Source organism: Geotrypetes seraphini, chromosome 8 (genome assembly GCF_902459505.1).
Source record: "Geotrypetes seraphini chromosome 8, aGeoSer1.1, whole genome shotgun sequence".
Classification (NCBI taxonomy): Eukaryota; Metazoa; Chordata; class Amphibia; order Gymnophiona; family Dermophiidae; genus Geotrypetes; species Geotrypetes seraphini.
Window position 1 is genome coordinate 154408923 of NC_047091.1, and position 21981 is coordinate 154430903.

The following is a 21981-nucleotide window of genomic DNA, read 5'->3' on the forward strand; positions in this document are numbered from 1 at the left end:
GCCCCAAGATCGCAAAGCGAAGGAAGTGCTGATGAGAGGCCCGAATTGGAACCTGCAAGTAGGCCTCCGTCAGATCGAGAGACGAAAGAAACTCCCCCGGCTGAACCGCCAGAATGACCGACCGCAGCGTTTCCATGCGGAAAGACGGAATCTTGAGAGCTCTGTTGACCCCTTTCAAATCCAGGATGGGCCGAAAGGTCCCCTCCTTTATGGCCACCACAAAGTAAATGGAGTACCTGCCGGTGCCCCACTCCGTAGGGGACACCGGCACCACTGCCTCGAGATCTAGCAAACGCTGAAGGGTCTGACGAAAAGCCTGCGTCTTCCATGGAGTCTGACATGGAGAAGCGAGGAAAAGGTCCGGCAGAGAGCGGGTAAACTCCAGAGCGTAACCGTCCCGCACCACCTCAAGGACCCACTGATCGGACGCGATCTCGGCCCATTTGGGGAAAAATTTGCGCAGCCGGGCCCCCACCGGAACCAAAGGGGGCGCCGGCAAGGAGTCATTGCGCAGGACGGGAAGCGGGGGAACCGGCGGAGGGATTCCCTGCCCCCCGACGGGCCCCCCGAAAGGGCTGCATGCGCTGGAAGAACCGACCCCGGGAAAAACCCTGAGCCGGGAAAGAAGCAGCCCCACGCCCCGGGCGATACTTGCGAAATTCCCGCAAACGCCCCCGGGCAGCCCCACACCTAGACGCAGGGCGGGCACGGTCCTCAGGCAGACGGGGCACCTTCGAGTCCGTCAGAGTCTGAATCAACTCATCTAACTCCTCTCCAAACAAAAAGACCCCCTAAAGGGAACTTTAGTAAACTTAGCTTTGGACGCAGAATCCGCCGCCCAAGCGCGCAGCCACAAAATACGCCGCGCGGCCATGCCATAGACTTAGCCGAAATCCGCACCAAGTCATAAAGAGCATCTGAGAGGAACGAGGCAGCCATCGCAATCTTCGCTACCTCCTGATCCACTAGAGACCAGTCATCAGACTCCCGATCCAGGACACGCTCAGCCCACCGAAACACGGCGCGAGCGACTAGCTCCCCACAAACAGCCGCCTGGACCCCAAAGGCAGAGACATCAAAATCATACTTAAGAAGAGTCTCTAACGCACGCGTCTCCGAGACCCTAAGAGCAGAACCGTCCATAACAGGCACGGTATGCCGCTTAGGAAGTGCCGAGACCACCGCGTTCCCCATTGGCGAAATTAAGGTAGCCCTACCTCCCTCCGGGACGGGATACCCAAGAGCCAAGGCGCACACCAAACGAAACTGTGCCCATAGGCCACTGCGCCAACACAAAATCCCGCAAATCCTGACGCACAGGAAAAGAGCGGGAACCAGGACAGACCCCTTGAAGCAGAGGGGCCCCCATACGCGGGGTCTCCGGCGGCGCCACTGCAAAAATGCAGCACCAAGGAGACCTGCTACACAGGTCTAAAAGCTCATCCCTCGGAATAAAAAAGCGCACCACGGACGCATCTGCTCTGGAAGACGGGAAACCCGCCGCCCCGCTGCCAACAGGCGTCCCCTCTAGAGGATCCTGGAAGCCCGCCAAAGCAGCCAGGTCCTCAACCAGGCCAACACGCTCCTCCGCCCACCAATTCGCAATCCAAGCCCCCCCGCGGGCGCTTGGATGAGGGAGGAGGAAGAGGGGACGCCAAACGAAAAGAGGGAGGCAAAGCCATAGGGGGCGCGGAGGGAAACCCCCCCCGAAACCCCCCAGGCGCACGTGGGACCCCCAAAAGTCCGCACAAAGAAAGAAAATAAATTGGGGGCAAAAAACCCCTGGGGGTCCCCAGGGACTCCCTGCCCCAGCAGGGGTCCATGCTGAAACCTGCCCCTGTGTTCGCCATACAGGGGGAAGGTCACCTGAGGTTGCAGACAAAATGGAGGGGCCAGACAAAGAAAATGGCGAAGTTCCCGCCAAAAATGCTCCCTCCATAGCCTGAAGCGGCTGAGAAACCTGAATAGTCTCAGCCGCTAAAGCAGGCAAGCCGGCATCAGCTGTCAAAAAATCAGCTGAGAGGGAACCCTTCGGGGAATCCCTCCGTGGGCGGTTGTGGAAGACCGGGCTTCCCCACTGCTCCAAGCCGACTCGCGAGGCACCATCGGCGGGGAGCTCTGGGCGCCTGCAGCCGCTGCCGACGGAGCTCCACCACCTCACCGACCCAAACCGCCGAGTTCAGGCCGGCCGCGAGTGCCTCGCGGCTGGACTAAAATTGTGGCCTACTCCCCCGGAGAAGGGCACAATTGCTCCATACGCGACCTAGCTATAAAAAAGTGCTGGTTACATGAAAAAATACAGTAAAATACAGTTTTCTTAAAGGGAAACAACCCTTCAGACCAGCACTACCTCAGGATTTTTTTTTTTTTTTTTTACAGAACAGACTCCACAGGCTCTCGAAGCAATATGCCTTGCTTGACTTAGGGGGCAAGGCTTACTGCTGAGGCTCCTCTAAAAAAATGTGGGGAGGTGGAGGAAGTGGGGGGAGGGACCCCGCTCGTGACCCGCCGGGTTTGACACCCCCGAGGTCGGACGGACCCCCAAACAGGGCCCGACCAAGCTCCGTCCGGCCAAAAACAGGGACAATAAACCCCTAAACAAATTCCAACAGCCCTACCAAGAGAGATGGGTACAGATCACTCAACACCTGCTGGAGACTGAAAGAAGACTGAGGGAAATAGAGAAGGGAGGATAGTATATACTGTCCCAAAGTTTTGTTTTCAGTCTCCACCTGCTGGTCATGATTAGATATATACCCATTCGTAAAGTTAACCTCTACTGGTCTGGAGAGTGCTAAAGAAATGCTGTTTTTCACTGTAGATCCAATCAAATTTGTAATTCTGTGCCAAGTCTTGAACTGCTCTGGGAAAAAAAACAACAAAATAGCTTCTGGGTCTGTTTGCTGATGTTTTCACGAGCAGGAGTTGGTTTTGAAAACACCTGATGTGGTTCATGGAATGGGAAAGGGGGGGGGGAGGGGTTGCTGCTGGACAGGGAAGAGGTAAAAGTAAGCGAAAAGGGCTGCTAGCATCCATTAATGTAACTGGCTAAAAAACTAGTATTTCATAAAAGGCAAGTGAAATAATGTCTTAAGGACATTAAGCTCCACTACAGTTTCCAGTGAACACTGCACAAAAGCTTAGCTTGCAGTCTGACTCCAGCTGCAGCAACTGTTTCATTTCCGATTCATCTATAAATCGCTTGCAGTTATATAAAAATTTCACTTAGCGCTGCTTATATAGGGACATATTCTTTAAAGGATAAACATAATCCATCCATTAGGGAGCTGCTCCAGATAGGCTTCACTCCCCCCCCTCAAAGAGCGCAAAGAAAGTTGAAGCACACACGTGCCATGGAATGGGAGAGGAGGGAAAAGGAAAATCAACTAATACCGAGAGGAGAATTGATGAGATACAGAGCGAGCCTGGTCCACTCACAAATCAAGAGGCGCCATAAATCAGAAGAGCTGGCTTTATTGGGTGTATTTGTGAAGCCTCTCAGCTTCCCCATCCCTCTTCAAATAGTGTTGGAGCTATTAGTCACAGAAGGCCCAGTAGCAGTACATCCAGCATACCCAGTTTAATTAAAAAAAGCTTTTGAAATGCAAGGCCATCATTTTGCTGTAGTGTTAAGGAATGCCATCAAAACCAACGGCTTGGAGGTGTACCGGAAAGTGCAGCATCAAAGATACCGTCCACAGCTGGCGAGGTCATATGTCGGGGTGAAGAGTGCTCTGTGCTTGCACTTTGGCCGGTAGTGCCGAGGCGGGCAGGAAGGAGGAGACTGACGGTTGAGGCTCAGGAAGGCGATGGCAGGACTCCGCGTTCGCTCCCTCCGCCGCCTGTGGTAAATAGTCATTTATTACAGAGGAAAAGCATGTGCTGGTATTGTCTTGTAGCAATTCTAAAAGAGACTTTTATTAGGGCAGCCAAGGACATGCCAATCAGCTCGGCGACGCTGGGGCCCGATGCCTTGCGCGCTTTCGCTGCTCCCGCCGGCTTCTTAGCCCTTTTTGGCGTCTGCCCTCCGCCGACAGCCCTTCTCCCGGCAGCCGCCACTCCATGCGTCCTGTAGTCCTGGTGACGTAGTAAGCGCGCATGCGCACTCTTGCCGGCAAAGCGCGACAGAACAGGGATCAGGGAAGAGTGCGCATGCGCGCTTAGCGTTTTATTATTATAGATTGGATGTTATTTTTCCTTTTCAAAGGTGTTTTTCTTTGATATTAAATAAAGATAAATATATAAATAAAAAAAAAAAAAAGATTGAGTTACCAAAGTACTCAATCTTCTGCTTTCAGTTGCATGGCTCTGCCCTTATGGAACCAGCTTAAATCAGATTTACATCTGCACTAAAGACATGGCTGTTTAAAAAGCCTCATTTCTTTTAAAGTTTTATTGTCTATTCTTTATGTGTGCACTCTCTTTATTACATATCTTAGTGTTATTGGCTATATCCGTTGTGCTGTATTTTACTTCCCTTTCTTATGTACTTGTTTTTGTTTTTTTTAAGTATTGCTATTTATTCCAAGGTTATTGTGAACTGAATTGATGATTTTGTGAATTTGCAGTATACAAAATTGTACAAATAAATAAATTGGCACTTAAAACTCTTCTGCTCACATTAGTTTGCTGGATTTTTAAGGAAGGGTGAGGGGAGGGTTTGTACACTTGAAGAGAGGGTAAAATGAATTAAGAAGAATAGTGTTGGGAGGGAGGGTGGGTTATGGGTTTATATATATATACAATTGTTATTGTCTTGATGGATTTATCAAGTGTTGTTTTTGAGCCTATGTATGATTTTTCTTGTACACTTGTTGAATGATTAAAAAGGAATAAAGAATTATTAAAAAAAAAAAAAAAAAGTTTGCTGGATTTTTTATTTGGCACACAAGGAATAAGAGACCAGAATAAGAAAAAGCAGTTCTCTTTCTCTCTCTCTCCTCTTTTTTGCTATGTACACCATTTTGCTTTTATTGCTAAAAATAGTGGTATATTTAACTTAATAAAGTTAATGTTCATATGTCCATCAAAGCTGCTCATATAAATCGTTCTGAATTGACCTCATAGTCATTAGTTAGCGGCATAAAAGCTTTAAATAAACAATACACCATTACCATAAACCACATGTCTCTGCCTGAAAGTAAAATCCCTGAAGCTTTCTGCCACTCATGTGAAATGCCAATTCAGTAACAGATGCTAGTCGGGGCTTGGCATTTAAACATATTTCCCCTCATACTAAATGGGGCACACCCTTCCACAAATCAAACTCTCATGGAAAAATAAAAGCTGCTCATGGAAATGACCACAAGATGTCACTATTACTCCACTTACAAAGCCCTCATAACATTTAAATTTAGTTGAGAACTTTTCATTCTTAGTTCAGTTTGCTCTACATTCAGGTACAACAGGTGTTTTCCTGACCTCAAAATGGGTCATAGTTTAAATTTTATACTTGAGTTAATAGAGGGTGATATGACTTTCCTAATCTTACAAGGGATGTGAGAGATTAAAATCACGGCTTTTCTGGTTCTCAACCTGCTGCTATAACTACTGGGTTAATCCTTCACTAACCTTTCACTGCTCTTCAGAAAAAGGGTAAAAAGAACAAGGACATTAGGCAGCCACACACAGGAAGCATATGACTGTGCCAGCTTGAACCTGCTCCTCTAGTGCAGTGTTTCTCAACTCTGTCCTGGAGTACCCCCTTGCCAGTCCGGTTTTCAGGATATTCACAATGAATATGCATTAAAGAAATTAGCATATAATGCAGGCAGTGTATGCAAATCAAGTTTATGTATATTTGTTTTGGATATCTTTGAAAACCTGGCAAGTGGGTACTCCAGAACCGAGCTGAGAAACACTGCTCTAGTGCTCAGAAAAGTCCGGAAGACTTTTAGAGCAGTGGTCTTAAACTCAAACCCTTTGCAGGGCCACATTTTGGATTTGTAGGTACTTGGAGGGCTGCAGAAAAAATAGTTAATGTCTTATTAAAGAAATTACTAAAAAATTGGCTAAGACACCTTAGACCTGAGGAGGAAAGTCTGGTAAAACAATTATTCCATGGGAGAAAACAGGATTTAAAGTAGTGGACATCAGTATGAGCCCATCATGGATAACGTAAACCTCTGGCTCAGGCTAAATCTCAAAGGTGACCAGCACCAGACATCAGTCTAAATGAGAGTTGCCTCATACATCATATAGTCCATAACAAATTCATCACCTGTGAAAATAATAATACTCCCAAATGAAAAATTCCAGACTTAACACTCAGGAAAAAGGGGAATGAGAGCATACAGACAACATACATCCCCTAAAGACTAAACCAACACAAAAATAAATAATGTAAACTGTGTGGGGTGGGAATGAAAGAGAAAATTGGTAGAATAAATTAATAAATCACACATAATTCTAAGTTTTGATAAATAAATACATTAACATTTGTAAATTAATACATGATACATAATTATCAAATCTTGCTGAATAAATATCAAGTGTATAAAAAGTGTATAAAAAAGCCCTGAGATAATTATTTTACATACTAATAGAAAGTGCAAGTGCAGAAATTCCCATCTTAAACAAATTACCAAAGAACAAAAACAGAACCTAACTTGTCCACTACTTTAAATCCTGTTTTCTCCCATGGAATAATTGTTTTGCCAGACTTTCCTCCTCAGGTCTAAGGTGTTTTAGCCAATTTTTTAGTAGTATCTTTCTTAGGTTTATATTGGCTATATAAAAGGGTTTTTTAATTTTGTTATTAAAGAAATGACAGTTTTGCATGAGGTAAAACACTTTATAGTTTATAAATCTTTCCTTTTGGCTAAATCCTAATAATAATATTGTAATTTATAGCTAAAGAGACATATGATCAAGAAACTGTTTTATTTTTTATTTTACTTTTGTGATTATGATAAACATACCGAGGGCCTCAAAATAGTACATAGAAACATAGAAAGATGACGGCAGAAAAGGGCTATAGCCCATCAAAGTCTGCCCACTCTTCTGACCCACCCCATTAAAATGACCTATTTCCTTAACTCTACCCTCGTAGGGATCCCACGTGTATGTCCCATTTATTCTTAAAGTCAAGTACACTGGTGGCCTTGATCACCTGCATTGGAAGCTTGTTCCAGTGATCTACTACCCTTTCTGTGAAGAAATACTTCCTGGTGTCACCATTAAATTTCCCTCCTCTGAGTTTGAGCGGGTGCCCCCTTGTGACCGAGGGTCCTTTGGGAAAGAATATATCGTCTTCCACCTCGACATGTCCTGTGATGTATTTAAATGTCTCAATCATGTCCCCCCTTTCCCTGCATTTCTCTAGAGTGTAGAGCTGCAATTTGTTTAGTCTTTCTTCGTACGAGAGACCCTTAACCCTTTCAGGACCATAAGGATCGTAGGCCAATTTTTGTGGTTTTGACGACATTTTTATGGTAAAAAGGGCTTGCAGATGCCAAAAAATTGATTTTTTTGGTGAAATATCATTATTTTTATTTTAAAAAATCACACTTCTGGCTTATGGACAGTGTGGCAAGTGAATCTTCTCGTCAATCTAGCAACGACGCTAATGAATGAATGTCGGAACCAGTTTGTTTACATAAAGGCAGTATCATATGGAATCCGTACATATCAAATTTAGAACTGTAGACTATCCCAATCAAAATTTATAGGATTTTAAAGTTATGGGACAAATATGTCCCTTGGTCCTGAAAGGGTTAAGCCCGGAGATCATCCTAGTGGCCATCCGGGTCTAGTGGCCTGCCGGGCCGTGAGTTTGAGACCACTGCTTTTGGAGCATGTGCCAATCAATGTGCATCATCCTAGAGACTGTGACTGATTTCAAAGAAGCCTGGGATAGTCACGTGGGATCTCTTAGAGAGAGGAAGAGATAATGGTTACTGCGGATGGGCAGACTGGATGGGCCATTTGGCCTTTATTTGCCATCGTTACTATGTTTCTATAACCATAAAACTCTATGACCTCACAATGCCTTACCCTACTTTATAGGAAGAGGAGATGCAAATGTTAAGAGCCTTAGCCAATAGGAAGAGTAGGAGATAGTGGATGCTTGGGATGGGCAGACTAGATGGGCCATTTGTCCTTAATCTGCCATTATGTTTCTATAGGTAACTGTCAATCCTGTCAGTCTTTCCCATCTGCTCAACAAGCTAAAATGTTCTCTCTCTTCTCGGTTCAACCTAGTTACCATCCTGTTCCTCAAGGGGGATAAACAAAATAAAAACACAAAAAAGAGAAGGACAATGTAAAAAAGCTGCAGTTCATAAAATGCATGCAGTACTCAAAAAATATGGTCCTTGTCATTTGCTGCCTAGACCTACTGTGGAGACCTGCAGCAAGTATTCAGGGTTGTCTACATCCCTCTTAAAAGAAACTGCTGTCCAAATGCTGCAGGCTCCCAAACCAAGGTATTCCCATCCATTGCTGATGGCACTCACTGGCAGCTGCCTGACCTTCCAGCCTCCTCCACAATGCAATCTACTCTCAGCAACACTGCAACCAGCCCATCACAGAGCTGCAGAATAACCCTAAGGCAAGTGTTCTTTTCCTGCCGTGACCTGATGCGATATAATTTCGATAAAATACGTAAAACTGACTCAAGTACAGTACATTCTATCTGGAAAGAGCTGCAAGATTTTTAGAAGGAAACCTTTACTTTTTCATTGTGGGGCACCATCAGAAGAGCTGCAATCTCATGTACTCATCTCTTCCTCCTCACTGTAAACTTGTTGCTTTGCCTGTGACAGGCAAATGAATGTTGAGAATGAATGCCTGTGAGAATGAATGTTTTTAAATGCTTAGACCAATTATGTCATTCATAAAACATACATCTCCATTGCTTTCAGTCTTGTGAAAACCACCTAAGTAGTTCCCTGCAGTTCAGGAAGAGGAGGATCCAGTGACCCGTAGGGGAGCAGGCAGAACTGACAGAGTACTGTATTTTCCCGTATTATAATGTGCACATTATATGCAATTTTTTTTTTTTTAACAAACCGTGCACACATCCTGCACGCTATATGTGTGGGCATATTAATAATAATTTTATTCTTATATACCGTCAAAGCCATAATAGTTTGAGGCAGTTTACAATAAGAAATACTAGACAATCAGTGAAAAACAATACAAATCATCAGAAATAGATATAGGATAAAAAGTGAGATGGATATCCTGGACATACTGGCTGGCCTCACTTGTGTATGCTGGACACTACAGACATTTTTAACATATATTTTCTCACAGCCTAAACCAGCCTTCCTTACAAGCTAACCAGTTGGAACAGCCTGTACCTTGCTGTCTGTGAACACATGTATCCTTTGAAATGCTAACCCAGCTGGCCTTTGCTGCAAAGTTCTTGTCTCCATTCCCTGCTGGGAGGATATTTCTCCAAGGTTCTGTGGCTATTGTTCATTTGGGCTGAGCCGTTATCAGTGCTGTATGACATATGCAAGGCACCCTGAAAATCCATAAAACATTTATAACAAGCAACAACCCCTGCAGGATGAAGGGGAGAGGAGAGATGTGGGGGCCTGGTACCAAGACAGAAGCTATGAGAACCAGGCACAGCTGGGGTGCTGGAAGGTTACCCTTGCCAACTTTCTGCATAAGACTATCTACAAGGTCGCAATCAAGTCAATTCTGACGTTGGAGAGGACGTTCTGGGCCAGCCAATCGCTGCCTGGCTGGCCCAGAACGTCCTCTCCGTCTTCAGAATTGAGTCGGAAAGACTTCCTGTCGGCTTTAGTAGCTGCAGCATGAGCATGGCGGTAAGAGCAGGGGAAAAGGAAGGAGGCTTTTTTTTTTTTTTTTTTGAGCAGCAGGCTGGCTTTGGCTAGGGAGGGAGAAAGGTAGGTAGGCAGGCAGGATTCGGGGGTGGGGGTGGGACAAAGTGTGGAAGGCAGTGAGAGGGACATAGGAAGGAAGCACTAGGGGCACTAAAGACATGGGAAGGAGGCACTGGGGGCACTAAAGACAGAAAGGGGCACTAAAGACATGGGAAGGAGGCACTGGGGCACTAAAGACAGAAAGGGGCACTAAAGACATGGGAAGGAGGCACTGGGGGCACTAAAGACAGGAAGGGGCACTAAGGACATGGGAAGGAGGCACTGGGGCACTAAAGACATGGGAAGGGGGGAGGAAGTGACGTCAGCTCACAGGATGGCTGCTTAAACAGAGAGCTCCGTGGAGGCACGGGAGAATTATTAAAATTACAGCGTTCTGACCGAAGGAGATATATTCTGTATGCTATTGAGGTGCAACAGCGGAGATGGAGACACGTAAAAAGCTGGACAAATTTCGATTCCCTTTGCCTGAAGGGGAAAAATCGACAACCGCGGGCAGTAGCGGACTGCCGGGGTGTAATAAAAAAAAAATGGCGCCGGCGCACGTGGAATCGGACGAGGAAGAGATTACCATCGAGAGCGCACCAGTCGAAGCGATCACCCCCCAAGTATTGCAAGAGTGGTTTCGGGATCTTAAGCAGGAAATGGTGGGTGTTCGCCAGGATTTAAAAGCTGCAATGACGGAACTGCGGTCTGAGGTGGCCGAGTTGGGAGGTCGGGTGGGAGACACGGAAGATCGCGTTTCAGAGATGACACAAGACCTACTGAATATGCGAGCTGAACTGAATCAAATACCATCCTCCGTCCAGATGTTGCAATCTCAGGTGGAGGATTTGGAAAATAGATCACGCAGATGCAACTTGCGTTTTAAGGGCATTCCAGAGCTGGAGGAGTATAAGGATGGGGCTGCAGTGGTGAAAAAGATCTGTGCTGACTTACTCACTGAAGCACATGGCTCCCTGCCTGATCCAATAGTGCTTGTGAGGGCACACCGCAGTTTGGGTCCTGCACGAAACACAGGACCTAAGGATATTATTGCTTGCTTCCAGGACTTTGGGATTAAAGAAAGCATTCTACAAATAGCGAGGCGCAAGCAGGAATACCGCTGGAATAATATCTCAGTGGGCATCTTTCAAGACTTGGCCTGGTCCACTCTGCAAAAACGTCGGAACTTTCAACAGATAACACAATTGCTGCGAGCTGAGGGCCATCGCTACCGTTGGTTATTTCCCTTTGGAGTATGGATAACGATTGATGGCAAATCCAAACGTGTTGGTGATGTGGATGAGGCGTGGGCAGCCCTGAAGGAAATGGGGTGCAAAAATGTTCCTGAGGTTCCAGTGCCTGTATCTAAGAAGGCGGAGAAGCGACCTACTGGAGTTTGGTCCACTGTTGGACGTGCGGGGAAGCGGCATTTAAAGGATCAGACCTGATGGATTGAGGAGATTATTACCCATTTGTTCTTTGCTTCCTCCCCGTATTTCCTTAGGACGTTTGGTCCTAGTTTAGGGGAGTCTGGCATTTGCCAGGGGTTCTTTAGATTGATTTTGAAATGACTAATTTGATTCTGCATATTCAGAAAGAGGTTATGTATAGAATTTTGTATGAGTTTTCCATGACAAGAATTATTGTCTGTGGAATCCTTATTATTTTACTTATACTGTTACGAAGGTTGTTCATTGTAATGGGCATGTGTGGTTGTTGGGGTATGGATGAGTGACGCTAGTATAAAAGGGCTCAGTTGCCTCCTGTGGGGGGGAGACCTTACTTCTTCTCCTTGGCTGCCCAGACCTTGGGCATGTCAGGGTCATATAGACAGCAGGGGGGGAGGGAGGGGGGGAGTGGGGGTAGGGGGGGTTGGGGTAGGGGGGGTCACTTGAGGAATGATAGTTCTCTTGTCCTAGGCTCGTGGAATGTTAATGGATTAAATAATCCTGGAAAGCGTAGTATAGTTTTTCGTGAACTGCATAGGCTGAAGTGGGATATATGCTTGCTGCAAGAAACTCACTTAAGATCAAGGGACGAGCGGTTGCTGCACACTCAACATTATGATCAAGTGTGGACTCATAGGGCTCGAGGCACACAGAGGGTGGGGGGTCTAGCTGTTTTGGTTCGTAAGGGGATAGGGCTGGAGGTGGATGAGGTTTTCAAAGATAGGGAGGGACGCTGTTTAGCTATACGGGGTAAGATACAGGATAAAATGACTACTATTATTAATATATATGGGCCTAACACTGATCAATCACGTTATTATGCTGGTCTCACAGATGATTTGACTGCTTTCGCAAAGGGAGCGATTTTTTGTGGAGGGGATTTTAATGTGTGCCCAGACCTATCATTGGATCACTCCAAAGGGGGACGAGTGGTTCTCCGACGTCATAGTAAGGCCTTGCTTAGGTTTATGCATCTATTGGGATTGGTGGATTGTTGGAGATTACTACATGGTACTCAGAAGACTTATTCTCATTTCTCTAATGCTACTCAGACTTACACGAGAATAGATGGTATTTGGGTACATAGAAATCTTTGGGGCGGGATTCAAGAGGCGGAGATTGGTAACATTCAGATCTCCGATCACGCTCCTGTCTGGGTGGTATGCAAGGGGCTTAGGATACAATCAGGCAACAGGTTTTGGCGTTTAAATGAATCACTTTTAGGGGACCCTATTGTATTACAAGAAGTGCAGGATTCTATTGTAGACTATCTATATATAAATGACAATGGGGAAGTAAGGGATGGGACACTTTGGGATGCACTGAAAGCTGTTATTCGGGGTATTTTTGTTAAATGGGGGGCCCGTAAAAAACGGGACAAAGCTAAACGCTCTTTGGGATTAAGGGAGCAATTGGTGGATTTAGAAAAACAACATCAATTAGATCCTAGGCCTAGGGTGTATGAGGCCTTGAGTAAAGTTCGATTGGAATTACACCAAATGCAATTGGAGGATTTAGCTTTTAGGAAGACACAATTGAAACAGGCTATGTTTGAGAATGGAAATCGGTCTAGTGCTATGCTTGCCCGCTATTTGCGAGCTCGAAGGATGTCTGCTACTATTCAGAGTATTCGTGGACCTGATGGAGTTCGATATAGGACTGATAAGGATATTCATAACCAGTTTATTACATTTTTTGCAGAGTTGTATCGTGGGGACAACTTGAGTGAGGGATCTAAGATCTCAGATTTCCTAAATATGGTCCCTTTGCCAAAGCTATCGGATTTGGAACAAGAGAGGTTGGATCTCCCCATAACGGAAGGGGAGGTGTCTGGGGTCATACGGGGTTTGAAAGGAGGGAAATCACCGGGATTAGATGGGCTATCGAATGTGTTCTATAAGACCTTTAGAGAGCAGATTGTTTCCTTGTTGGTGAGGGTTGGTAATGGAGTGCGAGATGGGGGCTCTTTGCCATCTACTATGGGAGAAGCAGGGATCACAGTATTGTTGAAACCGGGAAGGGACCCAGAGCAGTGTGGAGCATATCGTCCCATCTCATTGTTAAATGTTGATGCTAAAATTTTGGCGAAGGTGTTGGCATTGAGATTGGGACGAGTGTTACCGGGACTTGTCCATGTTGATCAGGCTGGATTTATCCAGAAGCGTCAAGTGGGAGACAATATACGTAGAACTTTACATTTGATCTGGGAGGCACAGCAACAACATAGTAAAATGGTCCTATTATCCATAGACGCTGAAAAGGCCTTTGATCAGGTCAATTGGAACTTTTTGTGGGCAGTAATGGAACGGATGGGAATTGGGGGAATGTATGAAAAATGGATAAGGAATTTTTATTTGACACCGAGGGCTTGTATTAAAATTAATGGGCTTTATACAGATTTCTTCTCTATTACACGAGGGACCCGACAGGGTTGTCCACTCTCCCCTTTACTGTTTGCTTTGTATTTAGAACCTTTGGCTTGTTATATACGGGAATTGGGGGCAGTTAGAGGAATTCATATAGGAGATCGGGAACATAAATTGGCGCTATTTGCAGATGATATTCTTTTTTATGTGACGGATCCGGAGACTACTCTTCCTGGGTTGTTGGAGGTATTTGGGATATTCAGAGGTCTATCAGGTTTTACGATCAACATGGACAAGTCCGAATTTTTGAATATTTCTTTGGAGGAGGAGGAGGCGCAGAGGTTGGCAGCCATCTTTCCGGTGAGGCGGGTACTGGGGCATCTTAAGTATCTTGGTATTTTGATTCCATCTGATTTATCGTGCCTTTATGATCTCAATTACTCTAGGATAGTGCGTTTCGTGCGGAGAGACTTGCAAGCTTGGAAGGGTTTGTGGTTGTCCTGGTGGGGGCGTATAGCTGTTGTCAAAATGAATATCTTACCCCGTCTATTATTTTTATTCCAAACGCTGCCCATAGCGGTGCCGAGGGGACTTTTGAAGCTATTACATAAGGAATTTCGATATTTTATTTGGCAAGGGAAACATCCCAGGTTGAGTCAACAAGTACTTTGGTCTGCTAGGGAAGATGGGGGACGGGCAGTACCCAATTTGCACTGGTATTACGAGGCTGCACAACTCCGTTTTCTTTTGGATTGGAAGATCGCAGTGTTTAAACCTGGGGTTCAAATAGAACAAAGCTATGTTCCGCATTGTACACTGAATAATTGGCTGTGGATCTCTTCCTCGCTGCCGGAACGATTGCAGGGGCAAGGGAACCCGTTCTTTTGTCATTTAGTACGGATGTGGGGTTCTTTATTTCAAAGGGAAAAGAGTGGTAAGGGAGTCTCTACGTTGGCTCCTATTAAGGGGGAACCGCGGTTTGTGGCAGGATTGGAAAGGGGGGCATTTCGGAGGTGGGAATCTATGGGGATTCTTACATTTCGAGATGTACTAGTTGGGGGATGCTTACCTACTTTTGATGCATTGGTGACTAAGAAGCCTGGGTTAAGAGGCGAATTTTTTGCATACATGCAATTGAGACATTTTATGATCTCGGAAAGTTGGGATAAAGGGAATCCCCAGGGGACTGAATCTTTGGAAAACTTATGGCTTTTGTTGAGTAGAGTGCCGAGACCGATTTCCATTCTTTATAAGTTCTTGCGTGGTAGAGTGGTGATTTCCTTTCCTTTTAAACAACAGTGGGAACGGGACCTCCAGCTGCATCTTTCTGCAGATGATTGGTCACGTATTTGTTTAGAGGTACAGAAAGCATCTCATTGTATAGTGGTCCAAGAAAATGCTTATAAAATTTTAACACGCTGGTACTTCACACCTGCACGGTTACATATTATGTACCCTCAAGTTTCAGACTCTTGCTGGAGATGCGGTAAGAGCCCTGGATCTTTTATGCATATTTGGTGGGACTGTGGGGTGATTCAGAAATTTTGGGTTATTGTTACACGATCTTTGACATTGTGGACTCAGGATACATTGCAACTTTCACCTCAAGTTTGTCTGCTAGGGCTACATAATGTTAGAGAAGTTCCTTGGCAGACAAAATTGGTCAGAATGGGGTTGGCGGCGGCCAAATGTTTAATAGCATTATATTGGAAGAAGTTAGCTGCTCCACCAGAAGAGGAATGGGTAGAGAAATTGCGAAAACTTGCACAGATGGAATGTATAGCTGCTAAGCATTATGGTTATTATGACTTACAGAAGCGAACTTGGGACAAAATATTTCAACACATTTAATTATTTACTCAAGTGGGGTGGGAGGGTGGGATAGAGGGTGAAGGGTAGTGTGGTTCATTGGGAGTCTTTTTGAAGGAACAACGAAAGGACTTCCTCATGGTGTTTATTAGATGGGGGATACTATTGATTATAATTGGTTTACTTTATGTAGGGTGGCGGGATTGAGATACATTTATGTTTGGGAGTTTTTCTCCTTGTTTTTCCTTTTGTTTTATATATGCTCTGTTGAAAGATTGTAACATAACGACTTGGTTTACAAATGGTGTTTGTATTGTTTATCATTATTATAAAACTCTAATAAAAATTGATTAAAACAAAAAAAAAGACATGGGAAGGAAGCACTGGGGGCACTAAAGACAGGAAGGGGCACTAAGGACATGGGAAGGAGGCACTGGGGGCACTAAAGACAGGAAGGGGCACTAAGGACATGGGAAGGAGGCACTGGGGGCACTAAAGACAGGAAGGGGCACTAAGAACATGGGAAGGAGGCACCGGGGGCACTAAGGACATAGGAAGGAAAGAGGGAGGGAATAGAAAGGGACAATTCTTGGGCCTGAGTGCAGAAAGAAAGAAAGGATACACAGACAGAAGGAAATGCAACCAGAAACTCATAAAATCAATTACCAGACAGCAAAGGTAGGAAAAATGATTTTATTTTCAATTTAGTGATCAAAATGTGTCAGTTTTGAGAAGTTATATCTGCTGTCTATATTTTGCACTATATTTGTCTATTTTTCTATAGTTACTGAGGTGACCGAGCTTGCGGAGATGGGGCGGAAACAAGGTTTTAAAATTTTAGTCCTAGTAGTTTGCCGGTCCACAAAATAATTCTTTTATTTCTGCCAGTTCACGGGTATAAAAAGGTTGAAAAACACTGATGTAGAGTATGCCGGCTTTCTTTTTCACCCAGCCGCACGCGTTCAAAAAGCCATGCTTGCGCGGCTACTCGAGTTGATCAATCTTCTCCTTTCTTACAACTTCCTGTTACCGGTTGCATCAGAGGAGAATACTGAACAAATGAGCACCCGCACGTGCGGCTGGGCGAAAAAGAAAGCCGGCATACTCTACATCTAAGGTGAGAAGGCGGGAGAGAGATGGCGGAACACTGCTGTTTTTGTATCACTGCCTGCCTGCACTCACGTTCCAGATCCTCCTGCATTTTTAGGGTGCACAATTTACCTGATTCGAGCTATATGGGGACATGCCATTGCAAGGGAGGACAAGTCAATTGATTTATTTTATGTTCTGTTTTTTACTACAGGGCAGAGGCACTGAAACAGATTCTCAGTGCAGTAGTAGTAGTGGCAGGACTCTCTTCTGTCTTCATGGTGTTTCGCAGTACTGAGGCTTATATGGATGCTGCGGGGACGGTGACGGGGCGGTGAATGGGATGGCAGTGGCGGTGACGGGGCAGTGAAGGGAACAGCAGTGACGGGGCGGTGCAGAGGATGTTGGGCCGGGGACGGTGCAGTGACGGGGACAGATTTTTTTCCCGTGTCATTCTCTAAAACATATGAGGTGAACATATCTTCCAGAGGAGTAGCCTAGTGGTTAAAGCAGCTGCCTCAGCACCCTGAGGTTTTGAGTTTGATTCCCACTGCAGCTCCTTGTGACTCTGGGCAAGTCACTTAATACTTCATTATCTAAAATTTGTAAACCTCTTTAATTGTGTAAATCACAAAGAAAAAGCCCCAGTATCAAACACATCCCATGCTAGTTTCTTGGTCAGTTACTGTAAAAGGATGCATTTGAGAAGAGACCAAATTATGCCTCTGTCCTAGCACATATCTACAAGTGGATGATTTTACCTTTGAAGCGGCTACAAGCTGAGCCGTACTGGCAGCGATTTCATGGGACCCAACAATCAGTTCTTCATATTTGCCCGTGTGCAGCACCACTCTGTCTGCCGATTCCCTGAAGGAACAGTTCATCACATGTTTCAGAAAATCTGAATTATCCAGAAATGTCATAGCCCCTGGGTCTATCAGAACACTACACAGGTCTGCTTTTACTTCCTGAGGGTACGATTGGGGCCAAAGCTGGCATTCAACTGTTCAATTTCACTAAGCTTGGAAACAAAATTGGTGAATCTTCATGTTTCCACTGGTTCTGCTCTGCATCCATCTAATTTTCTGAAATTTTTGTCACTCATTATGAACCCTCCCTGTTACAATGCAGTTTACTTAAGTTTCAAGTTCAAGTTTATTAAAATTTGTTATCCCGCCTTTTCTGTGATCAAAGCGTCTTGACATAATAAAAATTGTAGGGTGCAGGGAACAAATAAACATCAGATACATTACATCATGGAAACATCAAGAGACAAACTTTCAAGACAAACATGACTAACCCTAACTAAACAAACAGGCACATGAGGAAAGGAAAGAACTACAGTCATTGATAGGAGAGAACAAAAATAGGGGAATACGAGCATACAAATGACTTAACCGGGGCATGGCAAAGTGGATGAGACACAGGACTCATACAGAATGGTCTAGCTCTTGTCACATCTCACCGTTAACAACCTTGTTTTGCTTTCTGAGCAATCATTTATATAAATTCCAATGGGCCATGTGTACGGCATTGTGTGCGCTTCAGGTAGCCAGAAATTCAGTGATCAGAACTCTGTTTAGGTTGGGGGAGACAAGAACACGTGACAGAATATTATGTGAGTTTGTACTGGAAGCCGATGGATAGGATTCGCTTTAAGTTATTAACAGTCTATAGGTGCTTGCACAATTTGGCTCCTAAACATCTTGTTGAGGGCATTCTGCCATGTGTTCCGTCTCGTCCACTTTGATCTGCAGAGCAATTAGAGCTGCAGATTCCATCTGTAAAAGAGCCGAGGTTAACAATGTCTAGGGATAGTATATTCCATTGTATAGGGCATAGGGAATGGAACAGTCTCCGAGTACATTCGTCGGCAACAGAACATACAGAATTTTAAAAGACTGCTTAAACGGCATTTTTTTTTTTTTTGCCAGATGAAATACAGGGTATGAGACTGTGCTGTTAATAAGGAAGAGATGATGATAGTAAGGTGCTGGTTACCTATATATTTTATTGTTTGTATTTTTGCATTGTGCTGTTAATAGTGTCTTGTATTGTTTGTGTATTTATTGTCGATTTTGTATGTGATTTTGTAACCTGCCCTGGGTAAGGGCGGGATATAAATAAACAAAACAAAACAAACTCCACACAGAATGAGAATGAAAACGTAAACAAATTTCATTTTTCAATGGTATCTTATCTTACAACACTTGCAAATGCTGTGGATACATACACAAGCTGTGTTGCACCCCATCCAACGGCTTTGGAGGCAGAGATCAATCCTTCTGTCCAGCGCGAGTTCTTCGCGTAAAATTCCTGTGTTGTGGCTGCCCCCTAAAATCAAAACAAAGGTTTACTTTGTTTATACATTAGAACGGAAAAAGAAATTGGCACTCTCTACAAGTTTGAAAACACACCAATCTGCTGAACCAGGACTTGAATGATACCTCTCTTCTCCCATCATATGCACTATAATCTCAAATTAAACATATTTATTTTTATTTACCCATTTGAATTTAGCTCAAGGCATGTTCAATTCAGACCCTCTCTCCCCTAAGGGCTTATAATCCAAGTTTGACCTTGAAGAAAGACGGGCAAAATGAATTACTGAAGGTCACAGGGAGTATGAGAGGGATTTGAACCCAGGCTTCTCTAGTTCTCAGCCTTCTACTCTAACAACTAAGCTACTCTTCCACTCTGTTACAGAGTATTTGGACTCTTTGGTGCATAAAATCATACGTATTTCAAGGGGATGAATATTAGCTTGTGATTAGAAACAGTGATATTCAGGAGTACATGAAAGCAGCAAAAGCCCTGACACATGTCCTTTGATCATCACAAGGGCTGGTAAAGGAACAGCTACATTTAGGGGTTACTTTCATTCTCAGCTTGCTGTGTTATTAAACTTTACTTTGAAAGGCTAATGTTTGCATAGTTAAATAGAGCCCAGGTCCCCTACTCATTCTTCACTGTGTGACCTACAGCAAAGTCCCAATCTTGCTATGTCCAACAAACAGGGCGGGCCACCAAGGCCATGAACTTGCCAATATTTTGCCCCACAGATCATTAGCAACTAGGGAGTTTTATGGTCCTAGATAAAAGTTAGAATGTTTGTTTCTCCACTCCTCTCAACCATCAAGATATTCTGCTGCCCTCTGCAGAGAATTATTTTCTGTTACTGCTGCTATGAGGGCAGGCTAAGGTTAGAAAGGAGATGGAGAGGACCAAGGGAGAGAAAAGGAGGAAGATTAGATAAGGATTCAAGCAGAGGCAGCAATAACCTGATCATGGTTCAGCTGGTTAAGCTAGGATTACCAGATTTTACTTGCATAAAATCCGGACCCATAGATCTGCCCCGTAACGCCCACACCACACTACATCCCAGCCTCGTCCCCCAGCCCTGCCCCTTCAGCCTGTTTTTGTCAGTGGTGAGGGCATTCACATGCGTGACATCACCCATTGTGTCCGTGCATATGCGGTTGCTCCTTCCCGACGTGATCTGAAGAGGAAGCTTTTCAAACCTGGACAAAGTGATGGGTTTTGAAAAGCTGTCTGGGTAAATCCAGACATCTGGTAACCCAAGGTTAAGCTGAAATAGCAGCAGCGATCTCAATGATGGGAAGTTATATACACTACAACTCAATAGTATTACAAAGAGGACACATCATGCAGGGATGCATGCCACATTACTGAACACAATGTGTTTTAGAAGTTGCCATCAAACTCACTCTTCCGCTCTCCACAATCTCCTTCTGCAAATCTGTAGAAGTTAGGACCAGAAGCCGAATGGCCTATGAAACCAAAAAAAAACCCAACACAGCAGTATTAGAGATTGGAAACAGTCCCCTCTAGGGCACTGCAAGATATGTACGTGGTAATTCTAAGAAGAAAATACTCACTTTCATCAGCTCTGTGCAGGACTGCAGAATCCTGTTAAGAGAGAATAGTTTTAAGGTTAGAAAGGGAAAATTGGTTTATTATTTTTCATCATGTACACATTAGAAAACATATCAATTCCTGGGAAATAAAAGAAAACTCTTGGGCACAAAAGAGAAGGTTGAGAAGTAAAAGTGCTTCTCTTTCAGTCTCTTGGCAGTGGCCTGTTATCTTTTCCTAAGCCCCAGTAGTGGAGGAGGTGGACAACTTCTGCTCATGTACTTCCTAGTCACCTCTACAACTTTTGCCCTGATGGTCAGCTAAGGTATGCCTTTTCTCTGCTACCTGTTGCCAAGCCCTGTCCCTACTTGTCTCTTCTCATTTCTCCCCTAACCTTACGGGTGGTCCCTGTGGATTTTTTGTCTCAGGGCAGTCACACTTCTGCTTCCATCTCAAACACAAGGGTCCATCTCTCCCAATAAAGGACCAGTATTTTTACCTGAAGCTATCCAGCCACATGCATGAATAATTAAGCATTTCATCTCTGGAACTTGGAATATCTTACTGTCTATTTTTTCAGCTCTGCCACAAAGCTTCTGTTTCTCATATCTTCACCTTCACCCCCAACTGCAATATTTAGAAACTGCTGACTGAGTACATCTACTATATTTTTTCAATAAAGTATATTTCAGAAAATATTTTGCTTATCTTTGATCTGAAGGATTACCTTTGAAAGCTAATCTAACCATGCTCTAGTTAGTCCAAAAAAAAAGGTATCACTGATACTTTTTGTTTTATTTCTTTTTATTTCTACATATTATCTTACAAAATTATAATTCCCATGTGTTGGTGTACTAAGGTTTAACTCTATGGAATGTATAGCCTATGTCCATTTAGAGAGTCCAGGATTGGGGCAGCACGTTATACGAGTCCAGAAGAGTCAGGCTGTTGAGAAGTAAGTGAATTCAGAAACATGTCCCAACACTGTTGCCAGTATGCCAAGGTGACCCACTATTGCAAGTGCTAAATGTGTTAACAGCCTTGTAAATCTATGTTGAGGTAAAGAAATGTCAAACTATTCAAAACATCTCATTACCTGGGGGGGGGGGGGTTGCTGCATAATAAAGCCAAAAATACCCAAGAGTGCACTTTACTCTCTGCCTCTTTTGCATATCTAATATTGTTCATTAAAGTTCACACCTTTTTTCTTTAAAAAATTTAAGTAAAAATGCATCTTAAAGGGGCAATGTCTTGTGCATACCGTGACAGTAATGAACCTCACTCTTAAGCCAAGGTATCTGGAGTATTTCTCAGTCTCTCAAATATGCTGCTAGTGCCTTAAGGATACCCTGGTGCAGAATCTAAAGGAAAGATAACAACTCTGTCTGTACTGCCCCAGACACCCCTCAAGAACATCCATCCCCTGGCCATCCCATCCTGCCTTATAAACTACTTCTGCAATAATCACCGATGAGATCTCTCGATATCCAAGGCATTTGAGTTTGAAAACGGTGGAGCAGTCTCTGACTAGAAAACTTGTTAGTTGGTCTA

At 44.3% G+C, this 21981-nt stretch overlaps 1 protein-coding gene across 1 annotated transcript in view; it reads right to left on the reverse strand.

Annotated features, from left to right (window-relative positions):
- The window catches only part of HIP1R (huntingtin interacting protein 1 related), a 243591-nt gene that overhangs the window by 51317 nt on the left and 170293 nt on the right, over positions 1-21981 (reverse strand). The window contains exons 25-28 of the mRNA XM_033955047.1: positions 20454-20484; positions 20283-20345; positions 18788-18888; positions 17316-17421 (exon numbers count right to left, since the gene is read on the reverse strand). Coding sequence (XP_033810938.1) covers positions 17316-17421; positions 18788-18888; positions 20283-20345; positions 20454-20484 — 301 coding nt within the window. The remainder of the gene's footprint in view (positions 1-17315; positions 17422-18787; positions 18889-20282; positions 20346-20453; positions 20485-21981) is intronic.